The sequence below is a fragment of the Diabrotica undecimpunctata genome, chromosome 1 (genome assembly GCF_040954645.1).
Source record: "Diabrotica undecimpunctata isolate CICGRU chromosome 1, icDiaUnde3, whole genome shotgun sequence".
Classification (NCBI taxonomy): Eukaryota; Metazoa; Arthropoda; class Insecta; order Coleoptera; family Chrysomelidae; genus Diabrotica; species Diabrotica undecimpunctata.
In genome coordinates, this window is record NC_092803.1 from 137338675 (window position 1) to 137360484 (window position 21810).

The following is a 21810-nucleotide window of genomic DNA, read 5'->3' on the forward strand; positions in this document are numbered from 1 at the left end:
CTACTTCATCTATTTATTGAAGACGTTTCGCTTATGAAAAATGAAAATAAGCTTCTTTACATATTTAATATCATTGACTGCTACATATCTTTTTAAGGTAACACACTTATAACAACTTTTCTATGGATGTTTGGTTTTTCATATTGTTCTTTTTAGATGAACTGATGATACTTTCTGATTAGAAAGCGAAACGTCTTCAATAAATAGATGAAGTAGCCACCTTCTTTGTCTTTTATTTCTCCACTTTGACCGAAAAACCCACCACTCTTAGTTATTAAAAATGGAAACATTGAAAGTTTTCTTCGACTTTTTGGAAACTTTTATATTAATTTGGTGCTTATGTCCACGTTACAGCATATCACAACGTCATTTGACATTGTTGGTATGTTACTTACCAAGTGAATAACCTATACAGAAAATTCAGTATGACTTATCTATAACTATCTTACAAAATATCTTGCAGTTAAATGTGCTGCCATGGTCCCTATGTATAAATAACTTTTGTGATGTGACTTTTTATGATGGTTTTTAACAAGAGCATGTCAGGTATTAATGTAATAAATCGTTCAATTAAAGTTGACTAGTGCTAATGAGTAGGTATATGGCATTTGTTTTGTCTATTTTTTATATAAATAAAAATAAAAATCACCATACCTGTTACAAATACCCCGCTAAGCTGACCAGTTATGTATGGTTTCATCTTATTAGACTTCAACAACTGGTTATGTTCGACGCTGAGTAAATGGTGTTGCAGAGCAGCTCTTGTATGAAGAGTTATTTTACATATCAGACAACAAAATGGTTTAGTGTTACTCACTTCTGGTGTCAAATTGTCGATGGCATTTGACATTGTTTTCTGAGTTTTCTGCATATTGAAACGAATAGGATTTACTGTATGTTGAAGATAATATTCGTAGTGCCTGAATTCTAAAAAATCTAAAGATCAAAAAATAAAGTTAGCAGGAATAAAAGTTATGTTAATAAATATATGTAACAATACATAACATATATATCCTTTTGTCTTATATCTTTATAAAGGGTCGGAATCAAATAAGTTAATATGAATATACAACCTATAAATCTTGCAACGCCCACGGATCTCTACTCTAATCTATAGACTTGGCAAGGTCACTACAACACTGTTTAGTGAGTTGTTAATCAAACTATGCTCCAACAATATATAGAAGATGACTCACTTTCTAAAACAAAATGTAACACCGTGAGTAACACCATGAACTGTTAGAGAATTCCACAATTCAGCGGCGTCGTTATTTCATTTTTTTTTAGGATTGAATTATTTTATTAGAAATTAATTCCACTGGAATGTCTCTGTAGTTGTAGGACCTTTGTCATAATGAGAATTATATTTTACATTTGTTTTGAAGTTTAGATTTTGAAAAAATATATGAATTAAGGAATTATGTTAAAATGTAAATTTTTATCAATTCGCCCTTTGTGGCAAACAATTTGACCATATTGGTTGCCCAAAAAATTGAGAAACATTTACAGATTACATAATTTCTTAATTTATGATTTTTTGAAAACGATTTCCGGGCACCAGGGGACCTTTGAAAAATCACGAGACTCAGTGCTGGACAGATTGGATGACGAATGCTACATCGGTGACACGATAACCTCTGCCTAACCACTTGCCCCTACCAGTCAAAACGAACCTAAACACCTACCCCCCCCCCCTCCCGTCCAACACAACTGCTATATACAGACGAGATTATCGTAATGCTAATTGGAAACTTTTTTAAGAGTTCATGGATCACAACATTCCTGAGTTAGGTGTCATGTCAACAACTAACCAAATTGACACAGGAATTTCAAAAGTTACCTAACCTAACCTAACCTAACAATTCCCATTAAAAAAATAAATCCATATACTCCAATGCTTCCACAACATGTCCTCGCTAACATCCGCATGAAGCGCAGACTAATCAGAGAGTATAAAAGATTCCGAGACCCATAAATCAAAACAGAATACAACCGTCTCTCAGCTTCCATAAGGTTGGAGGTCAACAAGTTGAAACAAAATCAGTGGAGACGAGTTACCTCAGACCTGGATCACAGAGATGGTAGAAAATTCTGGATCAGATTCAAAACCCTAACTAAACAAAATTCAAGGTTTCCCTCTCATCTTGTTATCGATAATGCAATTATATCAAACACATTAGACAAAGCTGAAGCATTCAAAAACACACTTCAGGCAACATTTATCACACCAGATACCCTAACTTCAAAAAGTGGTTTAAACTCAACACCGAAAGGAGAGTGGAGCACATACTCTACTACCCTCCACAAGACTTCGGAGACTATAATATCCACCATCCAATTATGGCTCCAGTGCAGGAGGACACCGTCAGGCAGATATGTAACTCCGTCAGGCAGATATGTAACTTCGGTAAAAAAAATCGCCTGGACTAGATGGCATACACAGAAAATGCCTCAAAAAACTCCCGGAGAGTATAATCCCGCTTACCAACATTATCAATGCATGCCTTATACTGTGTTACTTTCCTACTCCTTGGAAAGTGGTCAGTACAATCATGATCGCTAAACCAGGGAAACCCCTAATCAGCACCGAATCCTATAGACCAATTTCTCTTCTGAACACACTAGGTAAAGTCTACGAGAGACTCCTAAAGGAGAAACTCATAGAATTCCTAGACACAAACAATATCATTCCAAAATTCCAATTCGGATTCAGAGCTGAACACTCCGCTCAAAATGCATTGACAGAAGCAGCAACCTTCATCTCACGCTCAATTAATGAAAAAGGAAGGCCTTCGATCAGGTCTGACATGCAGATCTGATTGAAAAACATCACCTTTCTGGACTGCCACCACGTTTCTAAAAACTATTCACTCATATCTCTCCAATCGGATAATAAGAGTTAAAATCAGCGACCAGTACTTGTATCAATACCATACCAATCTCGCAAGTTCTTCAACCATGAAGTCTTTCTTCGTCTTGGACTTCGTTTGCCTGCTAATTTCCCTTATATATGCCAAAATATAATAATATTTTGCAGCAATCTATATTTGAGACCTCTCAGTACATGTTCAAAGTACTCCAGCTTTCTCTTATTGATGCTTTTTATAATCTCAGTAGTCTTGCTGATACGTTCGAGTATTGTGGAGTTTCGAATCTTTTCCACCCAAGAAACTTTTAAAATTCTTCTATTGCACCACATTTCGAAAGGCTCAAGGAGATTTAGGTCACTTTTATTCACAGTCCAAGACTCGACACCATAAAGTAAGACCACGTAGCAGCGAAGTAGGCAGATCCGTAATGCCAATTTTAGGTCCCTGTTACATAATAGCTTGTACATTCTTCTAAAACCTGGCCTGGCCTGCTCAATTCTGGATCTAATTTCACCGTGGCTCTCTGCGTTACAGTTTAACTGATATCCAAGGTGAACAATTTGATCAACTTGCGCAAATTTGGTACTAATTACATATACATATAGACGGTCTTATATTCTGTTGTTTACTTATTACGAATATTGTAGTAGCATTGAATTGTTTAAATTTAACTGATGGAGTAACCATTATTGAAACATTAAATTCTACTTCGCATGATATGAATGTTTCGTGGGAGAATGTTGAAGCTGTATGCTTTGATGGGGCTTCAGCTATGTCAGGAAACTTTACTGGTGTACAGAAAAGACGTTAAGAGAAATATATTAAAATGTTGTATATTCATTGCTATGCTCATCGTCTTAATTTAGCATTGGTAGCATTAATCATATTCAAAATCCAAAGATTTTCGAATTTTTTGGTGTAACACAATTAGCTTATTCTTTTCTTGAAGGTAGTTCAAAAAGGCACGCTGTTTTTGAAGAGATTGTGAAGATCACAAATAATTAAGTTAAAAACTAAAATTTTTATCTAAAACAAGTTGGGCTTGTCGTACTGAGGCAGTTGCTATCGTCAAAGATCAGCTTGAAGCAATTATAGAAGCCATTGAAGAGACAGTTGATAACTCAACTGATGCAAAAGCTGGAACTAAAGGTAAAGGGATACTGCATCAAATAGAATCCTTAGATTTTATTATGTGTTTGGAAATAATGCATTCAATTTTGTAATGGTTGTCAAAGTCTGCAAATTACTTCAATCTCAGACATAGATATTTGTGAACCTATAGAAGAAGTTTTAAACTTAATTCTTGCTTTGGAAGAATTAAGGATCAAACCATCTATATTTGATAATATTTTTTATTCCAAAGTAATAGACGCTTGTGGTAAGCTGGAAATTGGCATTCCTACTCCAAGAAAAGGGAAAGTCTCTACTATATTAGATAATAATGCTAGAAATGTATTTACAGTAAACGATTAAAAAAGAAGTGAAACTCTTTGTATTTTATCTGCTTTTAGACCGAATGATTCAATCATTAAACGATAAATTTGACCAAGAATAAAAAAAAATATTTATTCAGTAGACAAAATCATATCGTTAAATATAGATGAACTAGGAAATGAACATTCAAAATAAATCTCAGAACATTTTGATTTGAATTCTTCAAAATTAGAAGCTGAAGTCAGACTTTTAAGAACACGAACATTTTTCACCTTCGAAAGCTCTCGATTGGTTCGATTGGATCTCTCAGCATAATAGAAAATCGATGTTTCCAGTGTTTAACCAACTAATCGTAAAAGTTGACACAATTCCTGCAGTAAGTTGTACTTGTGAAAGAACTTTTTCTAAGGTGGGCATAATAAAATCGATACTTCTATCAACAATGCTGCAAGATCGTTTGGAACATCTAATGGTGCCTTTTGTTGAACAAAAACTTGCTGTAAATATAGATAAAGATAAAGTAGTTGACGAATTGAAAAGAATCTATTATTCCAGCGACGAATGGTATTGTAATGTGTTGTTATAATAAATTTTTACTGTCAATCTGAAATTTTTATGTATTTTTTATATATGTGACTGCGACCATCCAATTTTTTCTTATGATCACGCAATAATTTATTATAAAAACAAACGTAACGCGTTTCAAAAATTTATTGTTCTAAAAAATATTTTTTGATATGGGAGGGCGCGATTTTCAGCATGAAACCCACACCAAAAAAAGCTGACCACGCCTATGTCAGTTCTATAAATGCAATTGAAGAAGTCTTTCAGTGTGCCTATGTATTTCTCGTCCAATAATCTTATAACGCCTATTGGGAGGTTATCAGGTCAGGCCGCTCATCTGTTTTTCATATTATTCAAAGCATATCGAATTTCTGCTTTTGTTATATCTGGCCTGTTTTGTTTTTTTCTCGATTGCCTTCAAAGGTTTTCAATATAGTTCTCACAGATTAATATTTCCTTCGATTTTGCTTACGATTGAGTTTTTCTATTTGTACGCACTTGCCTGTAAACCTATTTTCTTTTGCATTTCCTGTCTAGTTTTATTTTGGTTTTTATTGTCTTTTTGGTGTTATTTTTAGATTTTCTTCAGGTATCCAAAAACATTAAGATTCCCTCTATCACCCAGTCCTTTCTTTTACGACTCATTTCTTAAGATGTTTCAATGAAGGTGTTATTATGGATTCTTTGATCGATATCCACGTTCTATTTATATTTTCCATGTTATTTTCAGGTAGATTCTCTATTTTTTCTAAATTTTCATTCGCACACTGCTGTTGTTTTTCTTTTGAAGCATTGTTATTGCGTCTATCGATGGTTTCTACCGATTTTATCTTTGGTATTTTGAAGCGATGTCCAGGTATACAGTCTTCGTTTTGGAAATTTAAAGAACGTATTTGAGATAACTATGATATTTTCATGGCAGAATTAAATTAAGCAGTCTTCTCTGCCATTTGCCTACACTGTTTAATAGTTTGCCTTAACCCCCTTTTGCATTTAAATCTTCCATTACAACTTTAGCATGTTTGGGCTATGTTTTTTTTTTAGTATGTGCTTGGTTTTTTCATAGAGGCATTCTAGTTCATTATCAACTTCATATGCTGCAGATGCATAGACAACACTGATACAGGAGGTAAATAATTTAACAGCTACGCTATCTATGTGTTGGCAATCATTACTTCCAGAGAAATATATTTTGTAATCATTTCCTATTTGTCCTGTACCTAGCCATCTTGTTGCACTAACCCCTAGGATGTCAATATCAAGGAGTTTGTTAACAATAGTTTCAAAAGGTGACAAATGTACAAAGGATGAGTTTTAAATACACATTAGTAAGTACGATGGATAATTGGCAAATATAAAATATATACAGTTGAGTCCATGGTTCTTTACCCGTGCTTCATTAATACCTGGCGAGATGAAACACATACTTTTTATTTAACATCATTTTCTTTCACGCATGAAACTAAAGACAATCCAGCTACCGCCCATTATTAAGTAGACATGTTATATTTATGAACGCTCTAGACTCAGTACATCGAAAAGAGATAGGTACAAAAAAGACGCTTGGGATAGATGTTTTCAGATTTTTAAGTACAATTTGTGACGTTTCTGGTTTGTTTACTTGTGGCTATCAGTTTGTTGGATTTTTTGCTGTTTTTTTTTTGTCCTGTTTTTTGCATTTAGAAGTTATTTTTATTACACAAACAGTTGTTTTCACAACTAATTTTATATTGGAGTTTGAAATTTTATGGTAAGTGTATTTTATTTTGCCATTAATTTATATACAAAGTTAACTTCATTGACACAGTTAGGGAATGGTTTTGTTTAAGTTTCCGCAAAAGAGAAAGAAATGACAAAAAGAAAATATTTTGTTCAATTTTTTTTTATGCCTGGAAAAACTCTTATCTCACAAGCCCAAGAACTCGTTTTAAATTTAATCGATTACTTTAAATAAGAAAAAAGGAATGGGGGACCGTTGAAACCGTTGTCATCTGTTAAAGAGGTACAAAAAATACAATTTCCAAATGTGCACTATTATAAAGCTTTAATGATGAGAAGAATATTATTACATAACAAAATATTTATAATTAGGAACTTTTTATTTTTGGTTTTTTTCAATTTCAATTAAAAAATATTGATATTTTAATTTTGTTTTAGAGAGTAGCAGCTGCACTTAAATTAGCGAGAAAAATTAGAAACGAAAACTACTTATTTACCTGAGGGTAATAAAATGACAATTCGAATAGGTATATAATATGTACCAGGATAGTAAGTAAACCAACTTTCTGTTGAGAATTACGAGTAGGACTTGAGTTATAGTAACCCGTGAACCGTTGATCAATGAGCTGCAGGCTAAAGAAAGTTTTTCTATAAGTAAAACATCCTTGAGTAGAAGATTAAAATATTTGGGCTTCACATTTAAAAAATATGATCACCGAAGAGCTTTAATTGAAAGAACTCATATGGCAGCACAACAAGTGGGTTTCTTACGTAAGTAAATACATGAAAAACAGAAATAGTAGTAGAGTAGTTGTATTTTTAGACGAAACGTGGATTTTTCTAGGGGAAATAAAATGATATCGTGGCAGAATGACAACAGCAGAAGTGTAGGTAAACCAGGTTGGTTATGATCGAAAAAGATTTATTGTGGTTCATGCCGGTTCAGCAAAAGGTTTTATTTCAGACGGCAGTTTGTTATTTTGTTCCATATTGTTAACTGCACATTATCACGGTAAAATGAATGGACAATATTTACTAAATGTATAAGTACACAATTACTTCCTAATTTAGAACACCCAAATTCTATAGTGAAATCATGAATAAACAACCTTCCGCTAAATGGTTAAAATCAGACATTATAGATTGGTTGAAGAAATACCATGTCAATTTTGATGAACATTAGTTAAAACTAGAATTGTTATAATTGGCCAAGATGAATCAACAAGAAAATACAATATTTATTGTGGATGAATTGATACGTGAACATGAACACGAAGTGCTTAGATTGACGCTGTATCACCCAGGTTTTAATGCTATCTAATTAGTATGGGAAGATTGTAAGACTTACTATAATACGTATATTGGAAGAGATGGATATAGAGATGAACATATTTTAAGTATATGGAAGGAAGCAATTCAAAAGTGTAACGATGTCGCCTGGGTAAAGTATGTAGAACATATTAACAAATTAATTGAACAGTGGTTTATTAAAGAAGAAAATATGTGTAATATTAATACCAAACCTGTAATAATTAACAGTGGAGATAACAGTTCAGATTCTAAAGGTGATGAAAATGAAATATGAGAAATGCAAAACATATGTTCAAAATCTTGCAACAATATTATTTAAGCTAAATAATGTTTCAATCTTTAAATAATTTTACTGTTATGTATTATATTAACACACTGTAAATATTATTGTACATTTAATTATATTTTTTTATAAATTGTTGATTTATTTATTAACCACTAATGATATTAAAAGAATTTATTAAGCTTCTACAAATGTAGATGTAATTCTGCACCAAAATTTTAAAGCAAAACTAAGATTTTACATTCTATTTATTTGATAACGTCAAATTTTATATAATCTGTGATCGGAGCAGTAGCCACTTTCAGTCACTTGCTGTTGCGTTGAGTAAATTTCTGACTTATTTCATATACTTAATGATGACGCACAGGTAAAGAACCATGGACTCAACTGTACCACAGAATAATAAACAATCAGAATGCCCACTCTGCTTGTCAAGATAAGTACGCGCATCTCGTTCGCGCAGACGGAATCAACCATGTTTTAAACGGAACCAGTGCTGTTCAGTGACATTTTATCTGGTGTGCATAGAAAAATTAACCCGGTTTAATTTATTTACGGCAACAATAGACATAATATGCACTATTTTATTTGTACTTTTAGTTGAAGAATAGATTAAATTATTTCAAATTTACTAAATTATTAATCTCTAAAAATTTTAATTAAAGTCCTGTCGTAGCTTGTCACAAATTGCTTAATCCGAGTCTATGTTTCCGTTTAAAATATGGCGATCGCGTGCTGACACACTTCAAAGGCGGCATCTGAGAGTGGACATTCTGATTGTTATTTATTCTGTGACTGTACATAATATCTTACCTTATTCTGATTTAAATCAAATTTATTAAAGATCTATCCAGAACTTTAATGAAATATTTTGGCAAAATAAAACCATTTTCATTTCCCGGACTCAAAATTACACCATTAGCAGATCTGTAAAATTTCAAATTATCACTTGTAGCTAATTTGAGATTAATATAAATAAAAACTTGGCAATTTTTTCTAACACCACTTATGACACTTTTATCACTGGGTAAACCTAGTGCAAAATGTATATGGTTTCTTTTAGCCCTGCTTAGGCCTTCAATTTTGATACTTTCCCAATTTTTATAAAATGTTCCATGGATTACGTCAATATTTTCATCGCCATTTAAAGGTATTAAGTTAGAATTATCCACTACCTGAAAGATGAAAACATACTAAAATACAAATTCGGCACTAATATTAAAAAAAATGTTTGATATGATTTTATGAAAATGCTAAAACATTACTGGGATGAATCAAGTACAGCCTGTTTATTTTTCTGCTGCTTAGAGGGCGCCACCAATAAAACCTTCCAACACAAATGTAACTTCAATCTTTTGTTGACATAAATCAAGAATTTCATTGCGATATTTTGCGAATTTTTGATATAAGCAAAGTCAGTCAAAAAATGGATCTTAACCGAGACATTTTCGAGCAATAATTTTTTACAATGTTCGGAAAGGATTATCCCAACAGCAATGTCTCGCTGAAATGGTTTCTGTGTTTGGGAATGAAGCATCACATCATTCAACTATATCCCGCTGGTATTGCGAATTTCAACGTGGTCGTTCCAGTCTCGGCGACGAATCCAGGCCAGGTAAACCCAAAACAGCAGGCACACAGCAAAACATTGATGCGGCTCCTTAGCTAATTAAGGATGACCGCCGTGTAACATACTGGGAGATAGAGGCATCTTTGGGCATTTCAAAGACCTTGATCCAAAAGATCCTACATGAAGAACTGGGCATTACAAAGTTGGTTTCCCGTTGGATCCCTCATTCGCTTACAGAAGAGCAAAAAGTAGTTTGCGTCAATTGGTGTTAAAAAACATTGGAACAGTTGAAGAGATGAAGCTAAAAAACGTTTAAATATAGTATTGTTAGTGGCAATTAATCTTGGATTTACTCCTATGAACCGAAAAATAAACGCCAATCGCTGTGTGGGTGTGTCACGATGAGGAAAAACCTACAAAAGTGATTTATTTTTTAAGTGTATCAAATAAAATGGTCGCAACTTTTGTGTCAAAATCTGGTCATTTGGTAACAATTGCTTTAGAAGATCGAAGAACGGTTAATTCTGATTGGTATATAACTGTTTGTTTACCAGAAGTTATACCGAAACTTCGACAAAGCAACACACAATAGCGAATCATCCTACATCAGGACAATGCAAGTGCTCACACTGCCCAAAAGACAGAGTTTTTGGAGGTTCAAAACATCGAATTGTTAAACCATTCACTGTGTAGCCCCGACTTAAGTCCCAACGATTTCTTCACGTTCCCAAAGATCAAGAATTCAATGCGTGAGGAGCGATTCCAGTTTCCAGAAGAAGCCATCATGCTTTTAAAACAGAGATTTTGCAGGTGTCAACTGAACACTGTAATAACTGTTTTACCAATTGATTTGAACATATGCAAAAGTGTAACAATCTTGGTGGGACATATTTTGAAAACAAATAAAGTACTTTAAGTATATATTTTTTGTCTTTATGGCTATATGCAGAACTAAAAAGACATCCCTCATACAATACCACCCATGAGAATAATTGATTACACTCCACTGAACTGATGAAACAAACTAATCAACTTTGATACTGATAATTGTTGGGTAAATGTGAAAAAATCTAAACTTATCTCCACATGTCGAAATGGCACAATATAGTATTTGTTGACATGATCATAATTCAATCATGATTGTAAAACTGAACATTGAACATTCTACTGATCAGGGAAACTTTGTGGGGAACCACAGGATGTAGACCAAAGAAAACAATATGAAACTAGTCTTAGAAAGACTATGTGATCACTATGGTAATGCAATATTTGTTAAAATACAAATGGATGTTCTATAAATTTCTTTATCTTGCAAAAATAACATCAAAATTTTTATCATTCAGTTTAGAAATCACAAAATTTAAACTTTGTTTTCTAGGGACCAAAAATATGACATTATGATGACAGACTAACTATCAGGTCACTACATGGGACCATTCAGAGAATGGACATAATGGAGAAGATTTGAAGGCTTTAGCTGAGACCAAAGATCTCCAGGTCATTGAAGATCCTAACTTCCTAATAAATCCTAACGAAAAAAAATAAATGTCAACTACTTTTTTTGCTTACATTATAGTCTAAAGGCGAGTTTATACATGCCTTTAGAATATAATGCATTGATTTGCTGGCGCCAATAGCCACGCCAGTCCTGTTTGCACGCCAGTGACGGTTTATACTAGATTTAACAGAAAGGAATATTTTGGCAAGTCAGTTTCTTTGTTAAGTTTAAACAGTGGAATATTCTTTTCAATTCTGATTTGTCGTGTTCGTTTACACAATAGTAATATATCAATCAGGAAAATCAAATTTGGATTCCTTGTAGGATGTTGTTTAATTCCAAAAAGTTTGTTGAAGAGATGATTAGCCATGCAGAGAAGAGAAGAAATGATAAGCGGATGGGCCGAATTTGGATTAGAGACTGGATTGCTACAATGTTCTGGGAACTCAATTTTTTACTCTGTGAACTTCATTTCACGTAATATTTTTGTTAAAATTGCTTAACCGCAAATTTAGAAATATAATATTATAAAATATTATCTATATATGAGCCCTGTCCCATATCAGTTGGCCCACCTATGGAATTTGCAGTTTAAGTTGATTACCATAAACAAATTATACTCTGCATGTTTTTATAAGTTCCCATATTAGGTAATTAATATGAAATTTTTATTAATGTTTATTAAAAACATTACCCTTATGGTTTTTTATTTATTTTCAACAATAAAAAAATTCACTAAACCCTGGCTATGCATTACTTGTGTCAACATACATTGATTTTTTCATAATTACGTTAAAATTACATCAAAACAATAATATTGTCAGTTAATGTCAAATGTATTTTGTAGTATTGTAAAGCTTTTTGCCGTTTGTAGATTGTACAATGGGTTGAGGTGAAGTTATCGATGAGAAAATTTGTTCAATCATTATTAGATTTTTTATTTATTTTCAACAATAAAAAAATTCACTAAACCCTGGCTATGCATTACTTATGTCAACATACATTGATTTTTTCATAATTACGTTAAAATTACATCAAAACAATAATATTGTCAGTTAATGTCAAATGTATTTTGTAGTATTGTAAAGCTTTTTGCCGTTTGTAGATTGTACAATAGGTTGAGGTGAAGTTATCGATGAGAAAATTTGTTCAATCATTATTAGATTTTTTAATTCTGGAAAATCCAATTCGGAAATCGCGAATATGTTGCAATTGTCAAGCTATAGTGTAAGAAATATAGTCAGAAGATACAAAACTACAGGTTCGCTCGTCACAAACCCCTAGAAATGGATGAAAAAGTAAAATAACTGAAGCAGATTGAAGGGCATTAAGACTAATAATAGTGAAACATTGACGAGCAAATTATATGGAGTTACCCGTTTTATGGAGTGACGTTATTGGAAGAGTAAGTCAGTTGAAAAAATTAGTACAAATTGTTTTTAATAAATTTCATTTTATTTTAGACTAAGAAAAAGCCACTTTTAACATTACATAAAGAAATAGAGTAAAATGGTTAAAAGAGCATAAAGATTGGACTGGAAGTGTGGTAAAGTTACATTGTATCGATGGGATTGTAAACACAGACAAATATTTGAATATTTTTGAAGAATCTCTTTTATCGATTATGAAACGCCATTTAAAATCAATGGAAGATTTTTTTTCCAACAGGGCGGAAGCAGGTTGTCATACCTCAAAAAAGACTTTAAAATGGATTGAAGATCATGGCATACCACTTCTGGAATGGCTTTCTAACATTCCTGACTTGTGCTTGATAGAGACTTTGTAGTGTGAAATGAAAAAAGCTTTGAGAAAACATCCTGCCAGGTCCATCAACAAATTGAAGGAAAAATTGCAAGAAATATGGGATTCATTTGCATTAGAATTTTGTCAGAACATGCCTCAAAGAATCGTGGATGTCATTAAAAAAATATTCTGTGTTTTCTTTAAATTAATTATTACTCTGTTTAATCAATAGTTTTAATTACGTTTAAAATATTTTCTATAATTATTGGGAAATTCAAAAATGTTGTTCGATGCATTAAAACTTTTAAAACTTAATTGTTTTATCAATCTAACGTTGGGCCAACTGATATGGGAATGGGCTCATATTATAATAATAATTATAAAACATATAATTTAAAATACCCACAAAACACAAAGGTCTATAAGTGCAAATTCAATTTAAAATGCCAATAAAATGGTTACTGGCGCATGAAAAGTTGGAAGATTCTAACGTTACTGGCACAATGCATACACTTTCCGTGCTTTCTCGCCACTACTAGCCTGTAACTGTTTCACATGCCATTTTATTTTACTGGCATGCCAACAGCTACTGACACCAGCAAATCCATGCTTTTATAAGGATCCCACTATTGCCTTAGGATCCCACTATTAAATTAAAAATATTTGCAGCCACTTTTTGACCATTAATTTGATAATTAATTTTAAATGTATGTAAATATGTGAATTTGATTAATTATGTTATGAAGGTAGTGATCCTGCAGTGAGATATTGTATTATTACGATATCATGCATGAACAAGGAACTCTGTATCATTACTAAATCATGAACTAAATCATTAGTCCCAAGGTTGAAAATATTATTTAAATTATAGATATTAACATTAAACTCTAACAAATGTCAGTCTCTACTGTTAAATCACAAAATAAGGTGCTTCACCTACTGTTACTATATCTAATAGTCATAAAACCAGAAAACTGTATAAAATTTCTCAGAATAATAATTAAGAATAAATTAAACTTATAAAACATATGCAAACTATTAAACATGAAGTAATTACATTTACAGCTGCCAACATATAAAAATCCATCTGCAGACCAATATTGGGAGTATTGTATTTCATACATACTGACAAACTCTTCATATAAATATATAGAAGTTGAAAAGAGAAACAGTCTGAGGACAACAACTGAAATAAGACATCCCAACAACCCATTTCATAACTCCTCAAATACAATCCTATAAGAAAATATTAAAGTGAAACAAATCTGGAAATTGGAAATTTAAGCAACACCTCCTGCAATTTTCAGAAGATCCACATATGAGCATTGTTAACTATGGACTTATACATTACACAAACATGTAGAATATTAAACAAAGATACTGTGAGTTAACCATTTTAGATTGAAATAGCTATTTTATTTTTTAACTATTACTTACTTACTTTTTTGTATATAATTTTGATTTAGTTAAATGGCAAATATTGTAATTAGAGGCTGACAATGGGTGATAGACTGTTACGAGCACTAGACTAATATGTTCCCTCTAAGAAATTACAAAAGTATAAAAGTTGAGATTAAGTGAAGTAAAACATTTTTTCAACCTAAAATATATTTTCTAGATTTGTCTACAAATGATTTCATGTTTTTGAATATGAAATTAGTAGGAGTTTAATAAAGAAAAGGAAAATAGGTCATTTGGCACATGAATGATATAATATTTTGAGGTTGGAATAGTTTCGTAGTGCTCAGAACAGCCCTTTAGCTATGAACATAACTCCTACAATACAGAAAATGACTAATAGACTTACTGATATAGAATGTCCTTGGTTTGCACAAATTTCTAGTACACCATTATTGTTTCTTAAACCAAATCTCTGTTTAACGTTTGAAACAACCACCCTTTCCACATCGGTTGTAGAATAGTTCCTTAAAGAGGGATGTTTCAGGATTATGGACACTGGTATGTAACCATTCACTAGTATTGGCAGTCCTAATTTTATAGCTTCATGACGAAGTATCCAACACAAGGTTTTACTCAAATGAATGTCATTATTTTCCTACAACAGTACAATTATTTGGTCATATTTAAACAAAAACATTGACATTAAAAACTCAATTATTTTCTCTTACATTCATGAGTTTAGGGACTGCAGTCAATTTTTAATAATTAAGTATGTTTACACAAGAACAATATCATTCTTAACCCAACGTGCCATTTTGGTACCTTCAGTTTAAAATTAAATAATCTAATATAAAGCGTGTACAAAAAAAATTAAATTTATAAACATATAATTGGTAAATTCCTGTCAAAATTGACATAATAGTGAGAAGTTAGCAATGCTTTACGCTTTGTCATCACAGTAATTGTTATTTAGTCCTATCACAGTATATCGCTAATTTTTGTGACAGTATATTGCTAAAGAAACAATGGCTAAAGTATTCTTTTAGCGTTAAACTGTGTCTAATATATTTTTCCCTTGCTGAAATGCATGGCTATTAAAATATTGAATATTTAAAGATTGTAACACATCGAGATCCTTTATGTAATCCTTCTGTGTTTTATGTACTTAGACCATATCCTTAAAGGCTGATTTATAAACTTTACGTTGGCGTTGGCGCTGGCGTTCGCCGTTGACCTTGGCGCTGCTATCATAAGACTGCATTTATAAACTTTCGGTTGGCGTTGGCGAATGGTGTTTACATCTAAATTTCTAACCTTACATTTTTGATTTGATATTAGTTTTTGCTTGAAAATTAATACAAATGGAAAATGAAAATGCTCGGCCTTTGTTAGGTGCAGTGGCACTGATACTTTGTATTCGAGCAGCACTGAGCCTTCGAAATAAAAGACAACGTCGATACAAACGGAGGCCCATTAACCAGAACCGAAAGACCAGAGGTAATTTTAATTATTATAAAAATATGAAAAACTGGGATACCCAGCAGTTTTTTAAATATACCAGGATGCAGGTTCCAGTCTTTGAAAAATTACTGCAAATGGTAAAACCTAAAATAAATGTAAAGTATCGCTCTGATGGAATTTCTGTTGAAGAGAGGCTTGTTATAACTTTACAGTGAGTACATATTCTACAATTGTATATTTTGTACAATTTAATAATGTAATTGTTGGTAATCTGTTCCAGGTTTCTTTCTCAAGGCATGTCAATGCAAGTACTAGCATGGACTTTTCATATTGGACATACTACAGTTCATAAAATAATCCATGAAATGTGCAAAGTAATTTGGGATACCCTCCATCCTTTATATTTGAAATCTCCATCTACCAAGCAGGATTGGCTTCACATTGTAAATGGTTTCGAAACAAGATGGAACTTTCCTCATTGTTTAGGAGCCTTGGATGGAAAACACATCACCATTCAAGCACCTGCTAAAAGTGGATCGTTGTTCTTTAATTATAAGAAGCAATTTAGTATTGTTCTTTTAGCAGCCTGTGACAGCCAATATAGATTTACAATGGTAGATATTGGAGCTTATGGATCCCGAAGTGATGGAGGAATATTTAAAGAAAGCATATTTGGAACAAACTTTGAGCAACAGCAGTTCAATATTCCTGATGCTGCGGTTTTGGATGAAACTTCTAACATTGAATTTCCTTATTTCCTTGTTGCTGATGAAGCCTTCCCACTAAGACAATATATTATGAGGCCATATGGAGGAAAAAATTTAACAGCAAAACAAAAAGTTTTTAATTATCGACTATCAAGGGCACGTCAAGTTATTGAAAACACTTTTGGCATTCTTGTTGCCAGATGGAGAATATTAAAAACGCAAATCAATGCAAAGCCTGAAAATGTAGACAACATAATAAAAGCAGTTGTAGTTTTACATAATTTTTGTATGTATGAAATTGTTAATAATAATGACAATATATACTGTCCATCTGGTTTTGTTGATCAATTAGATCAACCAAATGGTTTATGGAGGGATGACCAGGCACCACTAGAGTCGGTTGGAAGAATGTCTGCAAATGTTGCAAAAAGGGTGTTATATTCCATTAGAGACAATTTATCGGACTATTTTTCATCTGACAGTGGACAGATATCATGGCAAAACAATGCCATACAAAGATTATTTTTAAAATAAATTTTAGTTTGTTACTTTTCACATTACTATAATGTATATAATTTTTTGTAGGAGTATATTTTTGTATTTTAATATTACCTTAATATTCTTGTTGGATTTTTAAACAGTTTTTTTATATTCCAATATCATTGACTCAACAATCCTGATTGTGCTTTGACCTGTTCAATGAATCATATCCATTATTTATATTTCTAGTTTCTTTCTCTCGAATACTTGTGTACTGGGCCATATATTCTTGGGAAAACTGTAATATTTTTTTTATTGATAACTCATTGCAAAGATTTGAGTAAAACATGTGATGCATGATTGTTTTATTAACTGAACTTAATCTAGAATCACTTCAAATGTTAATCTTCATTATTAGAATTTTTGAAAGTTTTGTTAAGGAGTAAATTAAACCTTACACCATTATATATATATATATATATATATATATATATATATATTAGAATTAAGTCTATTGGATTGATGTATATTCCCTTGTTTAGATCTCTTCATAAATACTTGGCCACCTTCATATCAAATACATATTACCGTTGATTGAATATACGAATATTCAATCAACGATATTACCAATCTTCAGAGAGGGTCCAAAATAAATTTATTAAATATTTAAATTTAAACTACACAAGCCTTTAGGTGAATGTTCATACTCTTCAGAAACATTCAACCTTTACTCAATTCCAAAATTGGCTTCAATCTATTGTTTTTAATGTCCCTCTCAAATTTACTTGGTCATTTCAAAATTTACAGTAAATTTCCATAGGTGTAATTTTGGTAAACATTCTCCAATGAAGAGAATGATTCTAAATGGTAATAAATAGACCTTGATTTATTACTATATGCCTCAGAGTTGTAATGTTTGTAAGCAAAGTGTAAAGCAACTATTGTAATTTACTATTTTTCTGTTTGTTACATGTACTATGTATTTTATTTATCGCTTGTATATTTTTTTTATTTAATGTATCATTTTGTATATAATTAGGTGGTACCTTTAATAATAAATAAAATATATCATGTTTTGGTCCCCTTGGGTCGCTTTATTACCATTTGTTGTCTAATTAGGATTCTTGCTGGTTCAGAAGGTTATATGCACTCCATATAACCTACCCATCTCAGTCTGTCAAGCTTTACCACATTAGGGTCTTCTTTTAACAGCTTGTATGAGATCTCTATGTGTCGAATTTTCACGCTAAACTCTGTTAACTAACTAAACTAACTGGTTAAAACTTTGCTACTTCTACCAATTTATTTGATATATATAATTGCTCTATATAGCATGTCACGAATTATACTGTCATTTGCATTGCAGACATCTACCAGTTGATGATTTTAACATTAAATTCATGACACTTGTCCAAGATTTGTGTTAATATATAGTAATGTATAAATAATAGTCGTATTCCATTGGGTCTCTTATTTTAATATGGGGACTGTAACTCTTAGACACAATTAATCTGTTATTTGTGTCTGAATTCATATTTCAGTAAGCATTTTGGACAAAACTTAATTTATACAAAATGCCTATTTCCAAAATTTTTTCAACCCTGCTTAATTAACTGATGTCTGACCCTAGTGATTTTTCATTGGTAAGTATCTTGATATTGAATTCCTATCACCTTGTTAGTGGCCTTATTTAATTGTTCTCTGAAATTTTTCCCCGTCTTCATAGTCGCTTATAATTAATCTTTATGTCTATATATAGTCTAGGTATGAACTTGGCATTTTGTTTAGTATTTGATAAAATTTTGTTATCTCTAATTTGTGAGAGTTTTCTTGCATTTCTCTATTTGTTTGTTTTCTCTTTTTCTTCTATGTACATTCTTTTTTTCCTCAGAATGTTATTTTTTAAATTTATGATTGCTTTTGTTGTGATTTTATGATTAAATAAAAAAATAAAAAGATAGTGCTATTTTATTTTATATTAATAAACTGACCTATATGCCTTACACAGTAAACAATAACTTAAAACAATAAACTAAACTAATAACATTTAAAAACTACTCTAAATATGCGCATATCTGCTTTCTTGCTTCAGCAGCATCTTCAGCATTCATTGCATCTAAACGTGCACACACATACTGTGAAAATGTTTTATTCACAGTTGTTTTTTCACATCTGTCTGCAGCTAAACCACTTACAATTTTCTCAGCGGCCATTATTAAATTAGAAATTTCAGCATCATGCCGCTTTGATGCCTTGGTTGATCCTGTTGTCGTCTCCGGTGGAATTAATAAACGTATGAAAAACTGATTGCAACTTGGTGCAAGTTTCCATGTTTATTAATCTGTCCAACTATTGCGCAATATGGTGTTATATTGCGTAGTTGGCCGGTACGCTCTTATTGTGGCATTGTCTTAAGGAGGTCAATGCCCTTGTGGTTTTATTAAGGTGGTGGAAATAAAACACATTCTTTCTAAGAAGAAAAAAACTCAGCTTCAGAGTCTTAGAAAGAAACAGAGCCCTTCGAGCAAAGTGCTCTAGGGAGCTACCCTACACGGGTAAAACCATGAGTTGTACACTACTGACCCGAGATCCGAAAATGTCCCATATTTAAAGATAAATTAACTTTTATATGAAACTTTTTCATTTCTCGACCAATTAGATTTAATTATTTGTTCCAGAAGGAAGGGCGATGCACATCGAGATGCGTGATTGGTGGCATCTGATGACATCCCCCCTGCTTTGGAGACTCTGAGGCTGATAAAAAAAGATGATTTTATTAAAAACTTAAAAAAACAATTTTTTTACAATTCACATATAGGAAAAAAAAATGCTTAAAATATATCAAATATAACATGAACTATATCAAAATGAATATGTCTATATTGTCAAATTACTTACAAGTCCTCTAACACACACTGCACTCGCGTACACTCGCGTATCGCGGCACTGCACTGCACAAAAACACTCACAGGCGGTGGTCGGTGTTGTGGACAGCATCTGCAGATCCATCCTCGGCGACGTGCTCGTTCTACGGCGGCTTCGTCCTCTCTAGCTGTACATTTCCCCTCTGCATGTCACCGGTGGGTTTGCCTGAGCCTCCGTGGTGCTCTGGACCACATAATGGTAGGGCAGGCAGTGACTGGCCACTGCGGAGACATCCACTGCATCAGGTACTTAGCATCAAGTAGGCTGGCTCGTCGGAGATGTGGCACATCGACGGTTTCAGGGCTGCAGAAGGTGGATATCGGCATGTTAGTTTGGTGTACTAACATCCGATGCTTCTCCCCGCTGTTTTCTTGAGTGATTTTGATGCAGGCCTCGTGTTGGGACTGTTTGCGATTTTCGATCGCGGAGCATGAGAACTCTAACATCTCGGAGTCGTGGTAGAGTTCGTTGAGGGTTGGGCGCCATGTCGTCTCCGGTGGAATTAATAAACGTATGAAAAACTGATTGCAACTTGGTGCAAGTTTCCATGTTTATTAATCTGTCCAACTATTGCGCAATATGGTGTTATATTGCGTAGTTGGCCGGTACGCTCTTATTGTGGCATTGTCTTAAGGAGGTCAATGCCCTTGTGGTTTTATTAAGGTGGTGGAAATAAAACACATTCTTTCTAAGAAGAAAAAAACTCAGCTTCAGAGTCTTAGAAAGAAACAGAGCCCTTCGAGCAAAGTGCTCTAGGGAGCTACCCTACACGGGTAAAACCATGAGTTGTACACTACTGACCCGAGATCCGAAAATGTCCCATATTTAAAGATAAATTAACTTTTATATGAAACTTTTTCATTTCTCGACCAATTAGATTTAATTATTTGTTCCAGAAGGAAGGGCGATGCACATCGAGATGCGTGATTGGTGGCATCTGATGACACTGTCAGAAAATAAAAACACTAGCTAAAGTACTGAACATAAATAGAAAATGACTAAAATACCTTTTGGAGTAAATGAGCCTTTTGAAGTGGTCGGGGTTAATGTTTCATATTGGCTGGCTGAACCCACATCTTGTGAGGTTCCTTGTTCCTCCTCAAAAATTATTTCTATTGGCGAATAAGAGCCAACAGAAGAAGGTCCACTCTCTTCTTCACTATTTCTTATTTTTTTTTCAACTGCTTTTGTTGCAGTAAATGTTCTTTATAAAACAATTATAAAAATTAGTTAATAATTTGAATATTTCAAGTGGTAATGAACTTTGGAAACCCATTAGTGTAACTTACTTTCTTTTCCTAGAAAAATTGCCATAAAATAACATGTTATTAAAATGTGGCCATGAACTTTCTGGTGCCTCCATTCCAGAATGTATTTTATTTTTTTCTTTCACAAACCGGTCCCTTAGGCTTTTCCAAAGCTTCTGGCACTCATCCACTACAACCAAAATAAAAATTGATATTTACAAAACTATTTGTATTTTTACTTTTATTTACCACTAGCGTTCACGGTTTCCGCAATTACCTCCCACGCTGCATCTTTCTTTTTAGAATTCTTATAATCTTTATGTGCAAGATTATACACATACTCGTAAGTTTGAATCACTTCAATAAAAGTTCCAATATCTATATCCACTGAAATAAAAGTAATTAAAATATAAGAAAAATTGTTTTTAAATTATTCTTACCATTAACAATGCTCTTTTGGCTGGATTCCATTTTCAACTTACACAGACGACTCTATTATTAAATAAATTATCTATTTTATTAAATTATCTAAACTGTTCCACGTGGAAACACAAACATAAACAAATAATTTAGTTTGATTTGTTTGACAAACCTTGT

The 21810-nt window shown here is 32.6% G+C and overlaps 2 protein-coding genes across 5 annotated transcripts in view; both read right to left on the reverse strand.

The window, feature by feature from the left end:
• The window catches only part of LOC140432206 (terminal uridylyltransferase Tailor-like), a 76734-nt gene extending 75863 nt beyond the window's left edge, over positions 1–871 (reverse strand). For both annotated transcript variants that reach the window (XM_072520037.1, XM_072520031.1), the window contains exon 1: positions 655–871. In XM_072520037.1, coding sequence (XP_072376138.1) covers positions 655–871 — 217 coding nt within the window. The remainder of the gene's footprint in view (positions 1–654) is intronic.
• LOC140432223 (tRNA 2'-phosphotransferase 1-like) lies at positions 835–21810 on the reverse strand. 3 transcript variants are annotated; one of them, XM_072520060.1, is made up of 5 exons: positions 21654–21810; positions 21463–21600; positions 21256–21403; positions 20974–21170; positions 14910–15048 (listed from the first exon to the last, which is right to left on the reverse strand). In XM_072520060.1, the coding sequence occupies exons 1-5, from the start codon at positions 21682–21684 to the stop codon at positions 15041–15043; spliced, it is 522 nt and encodes a 173-aa protein (XP_072376161.1). In that variant the 5' UTR covers positions 21685–21810; the 3' UTR covers positions 14910–15040. The 3 variants fall into 3 exon arrangements, with proteins under 3 accessions (XP_072376157.1, XP_072376161.1, XP_072376150.1); XM_072520049.1 differs by lacking the exon at positions 14910–15048 and adding an exon at positions 18992–20912; XM_072520056.1 differs by lacking the exons at positions 20974–21170; positions 21256–21403; positions 21463–21600; positions 21654–21810 and adding exons at positions 835–927; positions 8995–9356; positions 15122–15289 and having other exon boundaries at positions 14800–15048.

Bases quoted from the DNA above. Each gene is read 5' to 3' on its own strand.
- LOC140432223 (XM_072520049.1), bottom strand. From the start codon at position 21,684: ATGGAATCCAGCCAAAAGAGCATTGTTAATG. The intron at 21,404-21,462 runs GTAAATAAAAGT...TTTTGGTTGTAG, and splicing joins GGAAACCGTGAACGCTAGTG to TGGATGAGTGCCAGAAGCTT. The intron at 21,171-21,255 runs GTAAGTTACACT...TGTTTTATAAAG, and splicing joins AATTTTTCTAGGAAAAGAAA to AACATTTACTGCAACAAAAG.